Source organism: Panthera uncia, chromosome B1, assembly GCF_023721935.1.
Source record: "Panthera uncia isolate 11264 chromosome B1, Puncia_PCG_1.0, whole genome shotgun sequence".
In the NCBI taxonomy this organism is placed as follows: Eukaryota; Metazoa; Chordata; class Mammalia; order Carnivora; family Felidae; genus Panthera; species Panthera uncia.
In genome coordinates, this window is record NC_064811.1 from 62,481,106 (window position 1) to 62,499,840 (window position 18,735).

Consider the following 18,735-nt stretch of genomic DNA (forward strand, 5'->3'; position numbering starts at 1 on the left):
ACTATGTACAACTAAAAGAAAATCCAAAAGAATCTCTTAGCAAAGTTTTAGAAATAAAAGGAGAATTTACCAAAGGGTCAAAGAGAAGCTTAACAAAGCAATAGCATTGCTATACATAAGCAAAAAATAGCCACTAAATGTAACTTAAAAAATGATACCACTTATGATAGCATTTTAAAATCATGTCTTTTGGACTAAATCTAACAAAAATTAGACAGTACTTCTACAGAAAAAATTGTAACAACTTAATTGACAAACATTTTTTTTTTAAACACTCAATAGGGGCGCCTGGGTGGCTCAGTCAGTTGAGCGTCTGACTTTGGCTCAGGTCATGATCTCACAGCTTGTGAGTTCGAGCCCCGCTTTGGGCTCTGTGCTGACAGCTCAGAGCCTGGAGCCTGCTTCGGATTCTGTGTCTCCCTCTCTCTCTGCCCCTAACCCACTTGCATTCTGTCTTTGTCTCTCTCAAAAATAAAATAAAACATTAAAAGCACTCAATAAATGATGGGCCATGCCATACTCATGAATCACAGGATTTAATATCTAAAAGATAGCAATTTTCCTGCAAAGTGATCCTGCCTTTCAACTGAGTTCCAATCAAAAGCCCAGTGGACTTTTTATGGATCTTGATAAGGTGATTCTACAATAAAGAACGAAGGACCAAAATTCTGAAACAGAATGCTAGGAGGGCAGGGGCTTGCCCTATCAAATATCAGAATTTATGATAAACCTGTGCTATTTAAAGCAGTGTAGTAGCACGAGAATGTACGAGACAGTCCAGAAACAGACCTACAAATGAGACTGTAATATAAAACAGGTATAGTAAGCCAGATCAGTGGAAACAGGAGGAACTACTTAAAATATAGATCTGCACAAAATGGTTATTCCTATGGGTAAGAAAAGAACTTGTAGTGCTCCCTCACACTGTACACAGAGATTAGTAACTTCAAGCAAATCAAGCAATTCTTTGTAGGATATAGGTAAATATTTTTAGATATTGGGAAAGGGAAGAATTTTTAAACTAGAAACAAAAAGTCCTAACTATGAAGAAAAGATTAATAAATCTGACTGTGTTAAAATTAAATTTATGTTTCCCTAAACATACCAGAAATACACAAAACAGACAAGTTACAAATTGGAAGAAGGTACTTGCAATATATATAACCAAAAATAACAAAGAAAATATATCAAATGTCTACAGATTGAGAAGAAAAAGATAACCCAGATAAGATGAACAAGAGACATTAATAGGAATTTCAGAAGAGGAACCCATAGGGCCAATAAATATAAAAAGATATCATCACTTTTTTATGCATCAAGAAAAGCCAAAAAGACTATATACCATATCATACCAATTCAACTGGAAGAAATCTAAAATTTTAAATGTTGTAGAGGAAATGAACCTGTAGAAGTTTCTTTGCTGATGGAAAAGTAAACTTGAAGAAGCCACTTTGGGAAAGAATTTGGCATAGTCTTGTGAGGATGAGCGGTCATATACACTAACCATTCCACTCCTAGATTCCTATCCAAGAGAAACTTTCATATGTACACCAAAAGATATGCCCAAGAATACTCAAAGTGATACTATTTGTAATAGCAAAAATATTGAAACAAGACAAATGCCCATCAACAGGATAATAGAACCTGTGGTATACTTACTCCATAGAATATTACACAACACTCGAAACAGATGAACTATTGCTACATACAACAATATCGACGGGTCTCAGCAGTCCACTACTGAGTAAGAAGTCCCACAAGGGGAAAGTCTTTTCATAAGTTTTTTAAAAACAACTAAAAATATTTTGTAGTAATATATCAAATCATATCAAGAAATTCAAGGAAATGAGAAGCAAGATCCAGGGTGATGGTAGCCCAATGACAAGATAAAGGAGGAACACATACATGAATGTTAATTAGCAGTGTTCTAGTCCTTGTGTTGACTGGTGGGTCAATAGATGTAAAAATAATAAAAAGAAAATGAAAAATGAACTAATACAAAAGGGTTAGGAAGGTAGGAAAATTATGTGAGAATAAAGTCTACATTCTTATCAATTTTTTTTGCATCCATGATACCTTAGATAGGCCAAAGTAGTCATTTTCCTTAATTATTAAAAATAATTAATATTTTCTTAAATTATGATAGCATTTTCAGAAGAAAAAAATATCTAGCCAGTTTCACACTTTTTCAAACCCACTGGTCACTTGAGATTTGAAACATTAAAATAAATGTGCCTGACATGAAATAAGCATTTCTTTGCCAAATTTACCAGTGTGGAATTTCAAAGCTATTCATTCTAATCAAGAGCCAGGAGTTCTGTCCTTGTAGTTTATCACCATCTCCGAAGACAGTACTTTGGAACTCTTAGCTGTCTTTTAAAAATTCTCTCTCAGAGGGTACCCATAATAATATTAGGAGGCAGTCTTTTGGAAGTCTGCATGTTGTATTTGATAACCCATGTGGAATAGTAGAGAAAGTTTTGAAGTATAAATTTAGGGGAAATTTTCTGAAGGTTTGCAGCTTCAATGAATTTGAGTTTCCTTCCTTACTGGTGTCAGGTGATGTGAGGAAATATGGAAAATTCTGTGACCTTGCATTGAGGCTCTGACCTGTCAACTTAAAAAGGCCCTTAGGGGTATAAACAAGAACTGACTAAAACCCCCTGCCCCAGATCACCAGATATCCTGAGCACATTCCTGATCCATACTTCAAATAACTATAACACAGCAACGGAAATTTGCATTTAAAAGTACACTTTGCCATGCAATATATATATTTTTTGTTGCTGTGGTAAAGTGCAAAGAGACCCCATGTTCACAGCCAACTACTCTAAAAGATGAATGACTCAGAGAAACTCTCCAAGAAGATGTTGCCTGCCTCTTAGATATTTCCACAACATTCTTGAAGAAAGAAGAAATTGTTCATTGAGATATACAACTATTGTCCACTTGGAAACACAGAAAGCCAATTTTCTCAATAAACAATGCAGAAGGAAAGGGAAATCGTGTTTGTTAAGATTGGCCATCTTAGGGGTTGAGTATCTGTAGGTTCCATCCTGGTAGAATGAAATCTGTAAGATTTCCTAAATTCTTCTGTTAAACTAAACTTTTTGCATGTCAAATATTACTTAAACTGAGTCATTGACTAAGCTAAATAACTTCCCTTCTTTCTGTTTCACAGAATTATATTTATCATTGTATTTATTATATGTTATAATAGAATTTTAACTCTGTCTAAAAAGCAAACTGTCCTTTGAAACTCTTAAAAGAAGCCTACAACCATGTTTATAGAGAGCTCTGACCATGTTTTGTTCTTCACTAGATGCTTGTAATAGCAATGAAACCCCATATGGCCCTTATAATAACAATAGGGCATCTCTTTGTTTTATGCCACATACCTAAAGTGCATTTCCCCATTAATATCATAAACTAGTCTTGAAAGAAGACATTATCAAAAAGGCATTTTACGAGGAATAGATACTAGGATTTTCAAGCACTTCAAAGTGGTGTTGCTTTATCACAAAGGGAAAGAGACTTTTCCAATTGGCAGAGAAGGAAGCACATGTGATTTTTAATTACTGGAAGTATTTATTCCTATAAATGTGTGTTCATGTCTTGCCTCATATTTGCCTGATTAGGATGATTCTTCCCCTGACCCAGAGATCTGGATTCAGTTAAGTTCTCTGCCCACGTATGGTGCCCTCTTAAGAATGTCAGGACCTGAAGTGGAAGAGCTCTCGGAGGTTTCCAATTTCACAATGGAAGACATCAACAACAAGAAAATTAGGTATATAACCATTTTGTATTACTTGACAGAATTTTTAAAAATTGTATTAAAACATTTAAGCAACTAACCCATAGCTCCCTTAAAAGATTATATTGCTTCATTTTTTTAATGTTTATTTATTTTTGAGAGAAAGAGAGAGAGAGAGAGAGAGAGAGGGAGGGGGAGGGACAGAGAGAGAGGGAGACACAGAATCTGAAGCAAGGTCCAGGCTCTGAGCTGTCAGCACAGAGCCCGACGAGGGGTTCGAACTCATGGACTAAGAGATAATGACCTGAGCTGAAGTTGGACGCTTAACCAACTGAGTCACCCAGGCGCCCCTATATTGTTCCAGTTTTAAACAAAGATGCAATCATCTTACCTGGCTTGTCATGTAGCTCATTCATTTGATTCTTGTCCTTACCTCTGTAGGTATTCAGCTGTGTATGAGACTGATGGTAATCTGGTTACTGATAGCTTCCATTTCTCTGTCTCTGATATGGACCACAACCATCTAGACAATCAGATGTTTACCATCACTATCACTCCTGTTGAGAATCCACCTCCAGTCATTGCTTTTGCTGACCTTATCACGGTAAACAATTCTCAAATCAATGAACAATGAGTGTTATAGAGAACTGGAATCTGTGCTGATGTAAATACAGGATTTCTACCTGAACTGGCTGCCAAGTTCTTCCCCCAAAGTATCTAGCCAGTACTGTCAAGATATGTAGTTTTTAACCATGAGTTTTTTCAAAATGTATGAAAAAATTATATGCAGAAGGTCAAATAATTATGTTTGTATTATTTAGTCAAAAATATTTATGTGCTAGGCATAAATGCTAGACATGTGTAATATTTTGTATATTATGCTAGATGTGTGAAGTAGTGGCAGTGAAATTATAAATGTAATATATCTTTTAGGAGTTAATCATCTAATGTCTGTAAGAACTAAAATATGGGGATATGGACAATGTCCCCAAGTCACTTCTTAAGTCAATATTAATCACTGTAAATATTATTTACAGTTCCTTGGGTGTGGGGGGGATGGAGGCCATATGACATATCCCAATCATGAGGTCGCCCAGACCCGAGTTCAAGTGCTGGTTCTGTTACTTACTAGCTGGGTGACCCCGGTCTAATTAATTACATATTTCTTAGCTTCCATTTCCTCATCTTTAAAATATAACTACTCCTGTTATATAGAGGATTGCTCTGATGGTTAACAGAATAGCATATAAAAGCCCCCAGTACATAACAACACATGGTAGGGATTCCGTAAGAGTTAATTCCGTTTCCTTGGCCTGCTCTGTGTACATACCATAATGCCAAAAATGCAGGAATTTTTCTGGTTTTGTCAAGCAAATGATACTCATAAAACTGAGTTGTTTTTAAATGGCTTTGATATTCCATACCTTGGGGAACCCACGTGGGCCTTCTCCATTCCCAGCGTCAGGGTGACCTTCTACTTTGTATCTTGTAGATCTCCCTACATGAGGCCAAGAATTATTCAAAGTGAAATGGCTCAGTCATGTCCAGGAGGCTAGCAAAAAACACCAAAGACAGGTTGCAGAGTTAGCATACAAAACAGGGCCCTAAAAGAAAAAGTTAGTTCAAGCAGCTGCTTTTACTTATACTGATTTATTTGCCTCTTTAACATTAAGATCAGCCCTTGCTTTCAGGTATGGTGAGGCCTTTCTTCCTGCACACCTACCAACATATCCTGTAAGGGGAGAAGTGGGACTTTTATCCTGGGTGGGAGCACCTGTGGGACAGTCTTCCTCACAGTATCTGAGGGAGAACAGGATGGATCATTCTCTAGCTGCGGGCTTTTGAATGTTGATAGGGAAGAAAGGCAGCCATCCTGCTGTGCCGAGGTGGGTGATTGGAATGGGCTAGAGCTGCTTTATAACCAGATCCATCACTGAAGGAAGCACAACTTTGAAGGGAGACCCAGAAGTCATAGTGTCTGAGTGTAGCTTTGAGAGGCCTGGCTCCAGCATCATGCACATTCTTCATCTCGTCTGTAGAGATTCTGCCTCCTCAAAGAAGTGGAATTGGTGCTGGAAGGTCACCCCAGGCAGCACTTTTCAATTCAGTTCTTTTTACTGCAGTTCTGTGCAACCGCCCAAGGACTGTACAATATTTTCTTTCTTAGGTGGACGAGGGAGGGAGAGCCCCACTCTCATTTCACCATTTCTTTGCTGCTGACGATCAGGACAACCTCCAGGGAGACGCCATCATTAAACTAAGTGCTCTGCCCAAATATGGCTGCATTGAGAACACAGGAACAGGTACCAGCAGTAGTTTTGCTGTAGAATTGTTCTGGACCTAGAAAGAAGGGACGGTGGAAGGAGGTAACTGACTTTAGCTAAACCTGGAGGTGAAGGGCTAACAGAGGAATGGATCCATTTCAAGGAAATGGGAAGAAGGAAGCTTTCATTCACTCAGAAATTTACTGAGCATTTTCTGTGTGCCAGGCACTTTTTAAGTACTAGGGGTATATCAGTAAACAAAACAGATAGAAACCCCTACCTTCATGTTGCCTTAGATCCTGGTAGGGGGAGACAGATACAAAGCCTCACCAATGAGAAGATTGTGTAAGATGCTAGGAGGTAAGTCAGGCTATGACAAAAAAATAGAGCAGGGTAGAAGATCTGTAGTGTGTGCAACGGGGATGGAGAGACACTCAGAACTGAGTGTCAAGGAAATTCCTGTCTTTTCATTGTGAGGTGGCTGCAGTTTAGCTGAACCATAGTTTATGTCCCAGCTCCTTTTAAAGATATGACATGAATTGAAATGCATGCTTGTCTATCTGTGACCCTCTCCTCAACATCCCTCCCCCTCCACCATCTGCCCTGGACCCACCGCCCTTGATGGTTATCACAAGGAAGGAGAGGCAAGCAGGCGTGTGCTGTCCACAGGCCCTCTGAGACCCAGGTGACTGGCAGCTGAGACAGCTCCTGGCAGGTTACTGTGTTTCTGCCTCTGCAATGAGATTCCTGAATGCCAGCGCTTGGCTCTAATTGGTGTGCAGCTAGCAGCTCCCACGGAGAGGCCTTTCACTGAAGGTGTCTGTGGCCAGCATGTTGCCTGGGATCTGAGCCTGGTTACCAGAAATCCCTTTAGCAGTGGCCGTGTTTTCCTGTAGAAAATCTCAGGTCCTTTCCCCATCTTGCCTTTCATTGTATGTACGTAGTTTGTTTATCCCTCAATTTGACTTATGTCAACAAATGTATGTGCTAGATACAAAGGATGTAAAGATGAGTCATAGCCCCTGCCTTGAGAGGGAGACAGATATGAAGACTGATGAATCACAATAAATAAAATGCTGGGACAGGGAGAGGGGCAAACTCTGAGAAGGTACATAGGGCAAAACGATTAATTTTGCCTGAGATGGCAGAAAAGGCTGAGGAAGTGACATGTGCACTAGAACTTGAAGGGTTCGTGGGAGTCTCACTGTGGGCAGAGGGAAGAGCATGGGCAAAGGTGGGAAATCATGAAACGGTAGTTGCCCCTTTGCACTTCTCTTCTCTCCGGGTGGTTTCTTATTAAGCCTTCCTAACAGTTTTACGTTAACCTGGAATGCATGCAGAGGAGTATGTCACTGATCTAGAAGTTAAATTTCTGGCAAGCCTCAGCTCTCTAAAAAGTGACTCTCAAACCTTACTGTGTATAAGACTTACCTGGAGGGCTCGTGAAAACAGTTTCCCGAGCAGCAAGCTCAGAGTTCCTGTTTGCAGAGGCTGGTGAGGCCCTTGCATTTGCATTTCTCCCCAGCTCATAGGTGATGCCACTGCTGTTGACCCAGGAAGATGCCTGGAGAATCACTGCTCTACATTAGTATGAGCCTGGAAGTAAGGAAAAGATGGTGGGGGGTGGGGGGTGAGAGGTACAAATAATTATCCCAAGACAATTTAAGGACTCCAGCCTTTGCTCCATGGGTGTTCAGAACTGAGCCTGTTTTGTATATGTGAAACTAGCTCCCTAGATTCAGAATCCAGCAGATCAGCCTAATGCCTTTTTAAAAATATTAGAAGCAATTTTAACTTCTTACCGGCAAGACGGGAAGAAACAATAATTATATTGTTAGGTATAAAATCCTACAGCATGGGCTCTACATTCATTTAGTACCAACACAAACAGAACAGTACCCACCTTCGTTGCCTCTAGGGCACACAAGACTGTGTTCCAGCACAAGGCAGTAATAGATGCTGATAATGATAGCCTGCATGCATTGAGAACTGTTTAATTTGTGCATAGTATATTCTGCTTAAGAAGGCAAGGAAGCAAAATGAGAATGATTTTACATGAAAAAACAGAAGATGCAATTAAAAAAAAATTTTTTTTAAAGTAAGCTCCATCCCCAACATGGGACTCAAACCCACGACCCTGATATCAAGAGTGAGATGTTGTACCAACTGAGCCAGCCAAGTGCCCCTAGAAGGTGCAGTTTTAAAACTTGGAAGGATTGGTGCTTAAAGCTTCACTGACAGATTCACTTGTTGAACAGCATGTTTTCCAATGACAAAAGAAGTCATTACTCTATTTGAGTATATATTTAGGCATCATTTAGTTTGCTTAGGCTCTTTGACCCAAATAGAGAAGCCACCTTTATTTTATTTGTAGTGATCAATGTAAATGGAAAATAAAAATTTGAAGGAGTTACATACAGCACTTCCTTCTGGAAACACTGAACTGTATGTCCCAGGGATTATCAGGTCACTGGTCACTTAGACTCTCCTATGTTATGCTTCTGATGTCAAGAAGAATTAAACTGCTGGATAAAATCTAAGAAAATTCATGTCATTGAAGAAGAAACAAATGTCCTGAGCTCTTCAAACAAATTACAAATAAAACATTTTCATTCCTAGTCTTTCTGTTGGGAGGTTAACAAAAAAAAAAAAAAAAAAAAAAATGATACTATCTATAATTCAGGAAGTCAGTGGCCTTTTGATTTATGACCTGATCTTTGCAAAGGGCCATGGAAGAGAGAAAAAGAAAGCCTTGTTGTTTTGAGCTCTTCTATATACACTTTTCTTTGTTGATATGTATCCAGGGAATGTTTGAAGACACAGGGATTTCTTTTCTTTTTCTCCTCTCTTTAGAAGAAAATGTGGTAACAGTTTAAAATCAACCAATTAGAGAGACTCACACCAAAAAAGAGACAAGTCATCTGTCATGTAGACAGTGCTTACTCTCCCTCTTGCTCTTTTCCAGTGTTTGGTTGGGGTTGGTATGAAAAGTAGAGTTAACCAGAACCTGCTCTATCTCTGGAGCTCTGAATGATACTTGAGAATCTCAGTCGCTGAATGGCACCTAAGCTCTGAATGGTCCCCGGGCATCACAGTAGCCCTGGTGTACCATCCCAGGGTCTAAGCTCTGACCCAAGGGGAGGTTTCTTAGATAAAAAGGTATAGGTATAGTTAGCCTTTTTTTATATAGAGAAGGAGGCTTCCTCTTGCAGGATGTGCTAGGCATAGTGGCTTTGAAATTGACTAAGGCTTAAGGTAGAACCTTTGCTATTGTATCGTTACTTGCCCCAGGATTTACTTTATCACAGATTTCTAACAAAACAACCTGATTCTTGCTATATAAAATAATAACATTCTGAGTGCTTTCATGCATATTATATCATTTGATTCCCTGTGGAAACAGCAGGGCAAATATGACCATGTATAGATGAGGAATAGGAGGGAAACAGGGATCAAACCCCAAGTCTTATATTGCTAGTCTTGTGCCCTTTCCATTCTCCATTTTTATCCTCTAATGAATTTTCATCTTTTGTTGATAATAGTGTCATGTTTTCTAGTTCAGCCTAGTAAGCAGGAATTGAGGGATCAAGGTAAAAGTTCTCTCTTGATGTTGATGCAGGTGATCGTTTTGGCCCTGGAACCACCAGTGACCTGGAGGCATCATTCCCTATTCAAGATGTCCTGGAAAACTACATTTACTACTTTCAAAGTGTTCATGAAAGCATTGAGCCAACCCATGACATTTTTAGTTTTTATGTAAGTGATGGAAACAGTCGTTCAGAGATCCACAGCATCAATATCACCATTGAGGTAAAGACTTTGAAGTTGGAAAAGTTGGGCCTTTGATGACAATATCCCATGATTAGATAGCTCTATATGAACTGAAAAGCAAAAAAGATTCCATTTGACCTTCAGTTTTAGAGGTCAATTTAAAAATATAACCCTGACCTTTAGGAAACTTGTAGAATTAAGGCTGGCATTTGGGGATGGTCTGACTTGGAAATCTGAATTTTCACTTCAGGGTAAAATGTATTCATTCTGTGTAAGAGCAGTTTGTGAGGGTCATACAAGAGAAACCCTGGCAATCTCATATTTAGACAAAAACTAACATATGCCTATTTTTCCCTGAAATTATTATATGTAGTTCCAGATACATATTTGCCTTTTCTTATATTTTAATGCATTTATTCGTTAAATTGTAACATCAAAGAAATGTGTCCTTTGATGCTGTATTTATTCTCGTTTGAGCAATTACATAGCTTGCTCTACCAGCCCGGGGAGAGAGAAAGATAAAAGATAAAACTCAGCATGGAATACCCTCTGCCTTGGGAAAATATCCTCAATACCCTACCCTTCAGGAATCGTAAAGCGGGGCTGGCACAGGGTCAGGGAGACTCTGAGAGACTCACACTTTTAAATATGATGGCCTCCTACAGTACTGTGGTATTTTGGGGGCTTTCCAAGACAGTTCTGATTTCAAAGAATGTGTTATTTTGTCCCCCAAATATGCTTGCACTTCTCCAACCACATGTCCATGAAAAACATGATCATTGTACCTGTGGACAACATCCAAGGTGATTTCTGTAGAACGTCAGTTTCTTTTCAAGGAGACATTTTGCTTGTGTGGTTTGCTTTCTTTCCCAACTAACCATTTTGATGGGGAATTAAAGATTGTGACACATGACATGCTATTTCAATAGTGAAAGTTGGTGTGAACATGTTACTTTCTCTGAATAAGATACATTTTCTTTCTTCTTAAACCAATGTCTGTGTGAGACCTGATATTTTATACTTTAATCAGAGGAAGAACGATGAGCCTCCCAGGATGACCTTGCGGCCCCTTGGCGTGCAGCTAAGCTCGGGAGTGGTGATAAGCAATTCTTCTTTGAGCCTGCAAGACCTGGACACTCCGGATAATGAGCTGGTTTTCGTATTGACAAAAAAGCCTGACCACGGTAGGACACAACTGCTATGGCGAGCTTCTTAATTGAGATGCCCAACAGGTTGTTAGAATAAACATGTAGATTTCTGTTGGTTATTCCTCTACCTCACCTGTACATAGTCCATTCTTTGCATCAAAGTATAATCAGATTCACAGCTAGCCAATATTCTTGGGGTCACAGTTGACACCAGTTGCTCTAAAAGTCTGAATCCTAGGTAATTGGTGTATCTGAAATTCAATTTCAGCTCTTTTCCTGCTGGCCTGTATAACCTCAGGCAAAATGGGTTTAGAGTCCTCTTGTCAGAGTAGGGCTTCACTGCTTGTTAATCCTGGGCCATCTCGTGCAAGGAACAGCATGGCCACCTTGATATTAATTGCACAAGGTATGCACTTCAGGTTAGAGGTGTGCTAGGTGTCTTTATGAGCTTGGTCCTTTTGCAAAGAAAGCACTTTTCCTGATTAAACCAGAGGTAAAAACCACCATGGGAATCTTTTACCTACTTGTTTTCTAAGTGCCATCCCTCTGGTACTAGCTAAAGCTCTGGAACTTTCATCTCCCACGTGGTATCCTAGTGTATCATAACACTCTTGGTCTTTTAAAGATGAAGTTGTTGCTGTTGATGGAAGGTTAATAGAAGAGTCTGTTGGTCATTGCATTTTATCGTCCCTTCCTTCACTTTCACTTTCTTTAATGAAGCACTTTAACTGTCCCATTGTGATACACATGACCCTTGAAGACAGAAAAAGATGCCTCCACCCAAAGATGTCTTGTGTCTTTCTGAATTTAAATGGAATTGACAACACAGTCTCTTCTCCCATCCCTGATGCCCCAGAAGGAAGGCAGCAAGTGACGAGTGCTATTTTCACTTTGTAGAAGGGAAAAATAAGGTTTAAATAGTGGCGTGAGTTTGAATTCATGGAGGGAGACTTGACTTCTAAGCCACTGTATTACCACATCCATTGTGTCTCCTTAAGACATTTTTAAACAGGAAAAGGAGGATTTTATCATATTTATTTGTAGATGAGGCCACAGGGCAGCACCCTGTGCTTAAATAGAAAATTCTGAGTTGTTGGTCATTTATGTGTGTGTGACACCAAGAGCCTCTGAGGTGCTTGACATCTTACCCAGGCTCATACTAGTTGACAAAGCCAAGCCAAGTTTTGGCGCCATATGTATTCTACCACTTTTTCTTTGTTTTTCTTTACTTTTTTCCTCAGGTCGTCTGCTCTGGAGGCAAACTGCTTCTGAGCCTCTAAAGAACGGGAGGGTTTTAGCTCAGGGCTCCTCCTTCACCTACCAGGACATCCTGGCTGGACTGGTCGGGTACATGCCTGGTGGTCCCGGTGTGGCAGTGGATGAGTTCCGGTTCTCCCTCACGGATGGCCTCCACACGGACACAGGGAGGATGGAGATATACATAGAGCTGCCTACAAGCAGCACCCCCCACTTGGCTGTAAACCGAGTCCTTCAACTCTCAGCAGGTACCACAGGAATGGAAGAGAGTGGCTGTGGTCCCTCTGTCCTTATTTCTTCCTTGTCAGTGTGCACGTTTGTTCTGTGGGAGGATAGTGAAGTAGGCATTCAGAACTCAGGGAGACTGGAGGTGGGGAGAGCTATTCTTTTAAGGACACTAAGAGTTATGATTGACTAATGTAGATCTCTTAAATTCTTTGGACCAGATACCTTTGTCTTTGAATTCAAGAAAAGATTAAGGAGAACTTATAGTACTTCCAAGACTCTCAGAAACCTTAATTTATCCAGCTACTCATAGGAACAGGTTTCTTAGAACAGGGCCACTTCCCAACCAATCCCACAGAGAAAAACAAAACAACAATAACAATGAAAAAACTCAAGCAGAATTCTCAAGATACTCATTTAAAAAAAAAATAAGTGGGTGGGGAGGCATGGGGGGCAATTGGGAAAATTATCATACACCAAAAGAGATTATGAAAATAATTGAGAATCATTAGATATGGTATCCTAGGGTCTAACTTCACAATTTTGCCTACACATAAGCTGCACTGAAGGACCTGGGACACGTGTCAGTCTCAAAGTCAGTTGTGGTAGGGAGTTACTGAATTAGAGAGTCGGCCTTTTGCCCACAAAACATCTGCATCACCCTGGGGTCCTGGTTTGTTTTTTTTTTCCTACTGCTCATATATGTATATAATGTCTATTTAATTTTGAGAGAATGCAAGATGGGGAGGGGCAGAGAGACAGGGCAGAGCATCTGAAGCGGGCTCTGCACTGACAGCAGAGAGCCCAGTGTGGGTCTTGAACTCATGAACCGCCAGATTATGACCTGAGCCTCAGTTAGGCTCTCAACCAACTGAGCTACCCAGGTGCCCCACATGTATTTTGTAGTGAAAACTATATGGCATAATGGTATTTGAAACTCTGGAGATTCCCAAAAGTTCCAATTATTAGGTCTGAGATTTAACTTTACCCTATTTATAAGCTAGTGAGTTAGCCTGTTACCGTTTCGTGAGTGCTGATAGAACACTTGAGGCTCCTCGGTCAGTGACAAAGTGCTTTGTTACTCACAGCATAACCGGAAGCATTGCCATCGGTAAGTCTGCACTCTGCACTTGTCTCCCTCTGCACTCCAAGTCTGGTGGAGGTGACGCAGAAGGCCCAGATGCGTGCCTTCACATGCAATGGATGCATTATAGAAGAGGAGCACGGAGCCTGGCATCCCCCCACCCCACCTTGTAGTGACAGTAAGAAAGCCTGATCTTTGTCCCAGAGGAGGATGCTACTTCATCCCTCAGGGCCACTTGCTGAGAATGGCCTGAGGAAAGAATGGTTGGGCCTTGCACTGTTGGCATTACCCAGCGAGAACACACAGGATGCTCAGGGCCCAGCCAGACACCAGGATGTGTTACGCAAGAATGACTAAGATCTGCATACCAGAATTTACTGTTTTTAATGTGAGAAAATGGCTGGACAAGAAAGCGAGGGGCAAGTGCCTTGCCTCCATCCCCAACACCTGCACGGCCTTACAAGGCCCAGCACTCAGGTCTCCCTATTTGTAATCCTTGTAAACATGGATTTTAACTATTTGGTCTCAGATGGCAACAAGATATATTTGTAAGCTTATGTGAAGCTGTCTCTTATGATTTGGTGATCCTGAAGACAATAAATACGTTAGGACACCCGGGTGGCTAGTCGGCTAAGCATCAGACTCTTGATTTTGGCTCAGATCATGATCTCACAGTTCATGAGTTTGAGCCCTGCATCGGGCTCCATACTGATAGTGCAGCACCTGCTTGGGATTCTCTCTCTTTCTCTCTCTGTGTGCCCCTCCACTGCTCACTCTCTGTCTCTCTCTCTCAAAATAAATACCTAAGCACTAAAAAAAAAAAAAAAAAAAAAAAAAGACAGCAAATAAGTTAGGTCCAAATAGGTTTCATCATAGATCTGGGAGTTACAACATAGATTGAGGGAGGAGTAACTGATAGGTCACAGGAGTAGAGAGAGCATAGGGAGAGTGATGATTAACAAACTGGAGGTGGGGACTGTTCACTTACGGAAATTAAAGTGTATGCATCTGGAGACGAAGAAGGGCAAGCAAGCACCTGGTACATAAACCAAGGCAATATGTGATAATTTAGTCTCTAGCCTCCCCAAATCACTTGACATACTATTCAAAGGCAATGATGGGCAGTGACCTAACCTCTCCCATTCTCTCCCAGGGTCTGTGGCACGCATCACAGAACAGCACTTGAGAGTGACAGATACTGACTCAGATGACCGTCAGGTGATGTACATCATGAAGGAAGATCCTGGGGCAGGGCGCCTGCAGATGGTAAAGCATGACAACCGAGAGCAAATCTCCGTTAAAGGCCCCATCCGGAGTTTCACCCAGGCTGACATTACCCAAGGTCAGCTACCTCACTTCTGCCTGTACAGACTTCTACAGAGCCACCCACAGTAGTAAAATGGGAGTTCAATGCCTGGTAGCTTATGGCAGCAAACTGCACTCTTTGTTTTGAATAAGAGCTGAGTTATAGTTCCATTTATGCTTTCTTGTCTCCTCAATTTTTTGTTTAAAAAAAAAAACTATCCTTCTTGGCTAAAATGTGTTCATGCCTTGACATAGCATTGATGAAATTTGGGGCGATTATGGAGGGAAAAAAAAATCACTTTGACTTGCTATGATGCTCAAAAGTGTGCGTGAGAGGGAGAAAGGAAAAAGAAGTGAATTGGGATGGATTAAGGTGAAAATTATGCCTGCCTTAGGTGAACAATTTATATCTCTTTTTTAGCTCCCCAAAGAGCACAAGTTAATGAACTAAGCAAAATGGAAGGGCATAAATCGGAGCTGCCTGGGGGAGATTACATAGCTCATCCCTCCTCCAGGAAATGCTGATGTAATGTAAAAGCATAAGTGTTAAATGCTACGTAGTTACTGTACAATTCTTCCAGGGGTAAAAGAAAAAAAAAAGTTATGTAATGGGGGAAAAAAGTAACCCAAATCCAAAGTCATGTGATGATGTGCAATTCCATTTAGAGGTGGAAATATGTCCTCAGGAGTGGAAATAACAGTCTTGTCCATGCATTAACACTCAAAATGGGTAGCAGCTAAATTCTCACTGGACCTGTCTGTACTTTGCCAAAGGGGGTGGAATAGACAAAGGGATAGTAATATCTTAGTTATCCTTGCCTCAGTGTCTCCTTTTTAAAAATGAGACCAGGCCCCTCTCCCCAGATGTTTGGTTCTATTTACATTGCTAGGTACTTAGCAGTGAGGCTGTCCCTGAACAAAAATGTAAGATGTTGAGCTTGTCCCTTTCGATCCTTTTGACTTCGATGTAGAGTTTATCTGTTAACTCTTTGATTGGTTATATCCAGTGTTGTTTCAAAAATGACTTCAAGCTGCACTGGGAAATGGGATTGATGAGCTCTGGCAGGAATACGGGCTGTGGCTCCATGTCCCTTGCCCTGTGACATGGATGTATAACCAATGATGTGGGTGCTGTTGCTGCACATTTTCCATGTGGGCGATTTTGTTAATCTGGTTACTCATGAGACTTCCTTAGAATCTTTCACAAAAGCTGAGCCTCAACCATAAAGCAGTCCTACTTGGGATGATTTTATTATGAGAGTGTTTTTTATTACGAGGAAGTCAATAGTGGGAGGGGAAGGGAGGAACTGAAAACTTTAGATTAAAATGTCTACAGCGATATCAAAGTGAGGAAGGTGTTAATTGATTCGCTGGTGTGAATACCAATCAGATTCCCACCTCATGCTTCAGAAATAAGGGCAGAAAGCACTAATAGCAAATCTTTATTTTCTTGTCCTTTTTTACAGGCCAGGTAGAATACAGTCATGGGAAAGGAGAATCTGGTGGGAGCTTTGCTTTTAAATTTGATGTGGTCGATGGAGAAGGCAACACATTGATCGGCCAGTCATTTTCCATCAGTGTTTTGGGTAAGGGGGCATTGGGTTCCTAAAAATATTCCAGCAGTTCTGGGGTTATATAGTCTACACTGTGCTTACCTTGAGGCTGGAGCCTTTCCTTTACCCAGCCCACATGGGAATCTGGAATACTGTCCCCTCTGTTGTGTGAAGCTGATCCTTGGTGCACTCCCTGAGGGACAGGCCTAAGGATTATTCTGATTTTACTCCCGGGCACTAGGCCCAGAATTGAAGAAAGGAAGCTGAAAGGATCCTCTTTCAAATTACTACTTCTGATATTTTCAGAAGACAACTCCCCACCAGTCGTCACCACCAACAAAGGGCTGGTCTTGGATGAGAACTCGGTGAAGAAGATCACCACTCTGCAGCTCTCTGCCATGGACCAGGAGAGTAAGCCTGCAGAATTGATCTATAGAATCACTAGAAAACCTGAACTGGGCCATCTAGAGCATGCAGCATCACCCGGTAAGCCTATCGCCTCTTGCTTCATCAAACCAAAAGTTGGGATTTAGTAAGCGTTGGGGGTAAGCCATGTATGCCTAGAATCTGCCGTTGTTAGTATTTACTTTTTGCATTACTAATTTTGACCATTATATACTGCCTTGCATTACATTTGGCATGCAATAGATACTCAATAATTTCTTGCTGAAACCTGAATGAACGATTGCAATTTTATGTAAGCAATCTTGTCTCCATAACTAGATTGTCAATTCCTTGAGGGCAAACACTGCACCCTGTTCTTCTAAAGTCTGAGCACCCGGCACAGTGTGATGCACTGTGCTTAATCCAGGAAATATAATTCAGGAAAGGAACGCCTGGATGGCTCAGTCAGTTAAGTGTCTGACTCTGGCTGAGGTTGCAAACTCGCGGTTCATGACTTTGAACCCCATCTCAGGGTCTGTGCTGACAGGTTGGAGTCTGGAGCCTGCTTCGAATTCTGTGTCTCCCTCTCTTTCTGCCCCTCCCCTGCTCATGCTCTGTCCTTCTCTCTCTCTCACTCAAATATAAATAAACTTAAAAAAAATTTTTAAGGTAATTCAGGAAATAGCAAGTGAGCATGTGTATAGAGCAAGATTCTAGTTTAGCTGCTGCTGAGGAGAGAAAAATAGATATAGGAGATCCCAGCCTCACTCTCTAAGAAAACGGTACAGGACATTGCATCCTCACCCTCCAGTGTGCTCTATTGGATGAGATAAGAAACCTCTGCATATAACCATATATAAGAGAAGAATATGGCAGGTATTTTAAGAGTTGTATAAACCTTATGTCATAGAAGCTCAAAAATGGGAGAGGCTGAGGGCACCTGGGTGGCTCAGTCAGTTAAGCATCTGACTCTTGATTTTGGCTCAGGTTATGGTCTCACGATTCATGGATTCAAGCCCCACATCAGGCTCTGCACTGACAGTGTGGAGCCTGCTTGGGATTCTCTCTCTTTCCCTCTCTCTTTGCCACAACCCTGTTCAGTCTGTCTCAAAAATGAATAAATAAATGTTTAAAAAAATGGGAGAGGCTACATTGGGTAGGAAGGTGCACAGAGATGGCATTTAAAAGAGCCCTTAGAAGGCAGACTTTGGGCAAACAGAAATTGTGTTATTTTCAGAGATGGGAATGGCATGGGGGTACATTCCAAAAATGATGAGTGGCCCAGTTTAGCTAAAGCATATACTCTGAAAACAGGAGTAGATGCGGCTCTTGGGCAGAGTGAGATTTTATGCAGGGTCCTCAAAGCTGGGATAAGTAATCCCTATTAAATTCAATAGGCGATGGAGAGTTACTACAGAATTCTGAGCAGGTTAGGAAAGCGAAATTCGTCTAATGTCTAACAGATGAGTGAAAGAAAGAAAAAGGAGGCAGTGATAGTGGGTTGGAAGTTTCACATTTGGGCTCAATAGTCGGTAGTGAGGTTTCACCCAGACGGGCAGCGGTGGGTATAGGAAGGTGGGAATGATGTAAGCGATAATACCTGGCACCCAGTAAATAGTCAATAGGCAGCAGTTGGTGGAAGGAAGGGAGGGAGGGAGAGAGGGAAGGAAGAAGGGAGGGAGGAATTTCAGAGTGGAAACCTATAGAAATTGGCTGAATGGATGTGAGGCACTGAAGATGCTTGCTGAACAATGTAAAGGCAGAGGTGTCTTTATTTCGTACATCATAGAGGCAGTGATCATTTGCAGAAGATTTAGAGCTTCACTGGTTTCCTTTGGATTTTAAGTTACAGAGCCTTCATTCTTTCAACCAGGGGAATGACAAAACAGAGGATGTACTCACTGTGATTCTACTCACTCTCAAATACAGGAAGTCAGAGCATAAGCAAACAAACAAGCAAATGCATCCTATTACAATGGTTATGAGTATT

The 18,735-nt window shown here is 41.0% G+C and overlaps 1 protein-coding gene across 1 annotated transcript in view; it reads left to right on the top strand.

Moving 5' to 3' along the window:
• FRAS1 (Fraser extracellular matrix complex subunit 1) overlaps positions 1-18,735 on the top strand; it is a 425,706-nt gene that overhangs the window by 330,248 nt on the left and 76,723 nt on the right. The window contains exons 39-47 of the mRNA XM_049632097.1: positions 3,639-3,787; positions 4,196-4,358; positions 5,922-6,057; positions 9,638-9,828; positions 10,820-10,973; positions 12,179-12,442; positions 14,657-14,845; positions 16,275-16,394; positions 16,668-16,847. Coding sequence (XP_049488054.1) covers positions 3,639-3,787; positions 4,196-4,358; positions 5,922-6,057; positions 9,638-9,828; positions 10,820-10,973; positions 12,179-12,442; positions 14,657-14,845; positions 16,275-16,394; positions 16,668-16,847 — 1,546 coding nt within the window. The remainder of the gene's footprint in view (positions 1-3,638; positions 3,788-4,195; positions 4,359-5,921; positions 6,058-9,637; positions 9,829-10,819; positions 10,974-12,178; positions 12,443-14,656; positions 14,846-16,274; positions 16,395-16,667; positions 16,848-18,735) is intronic.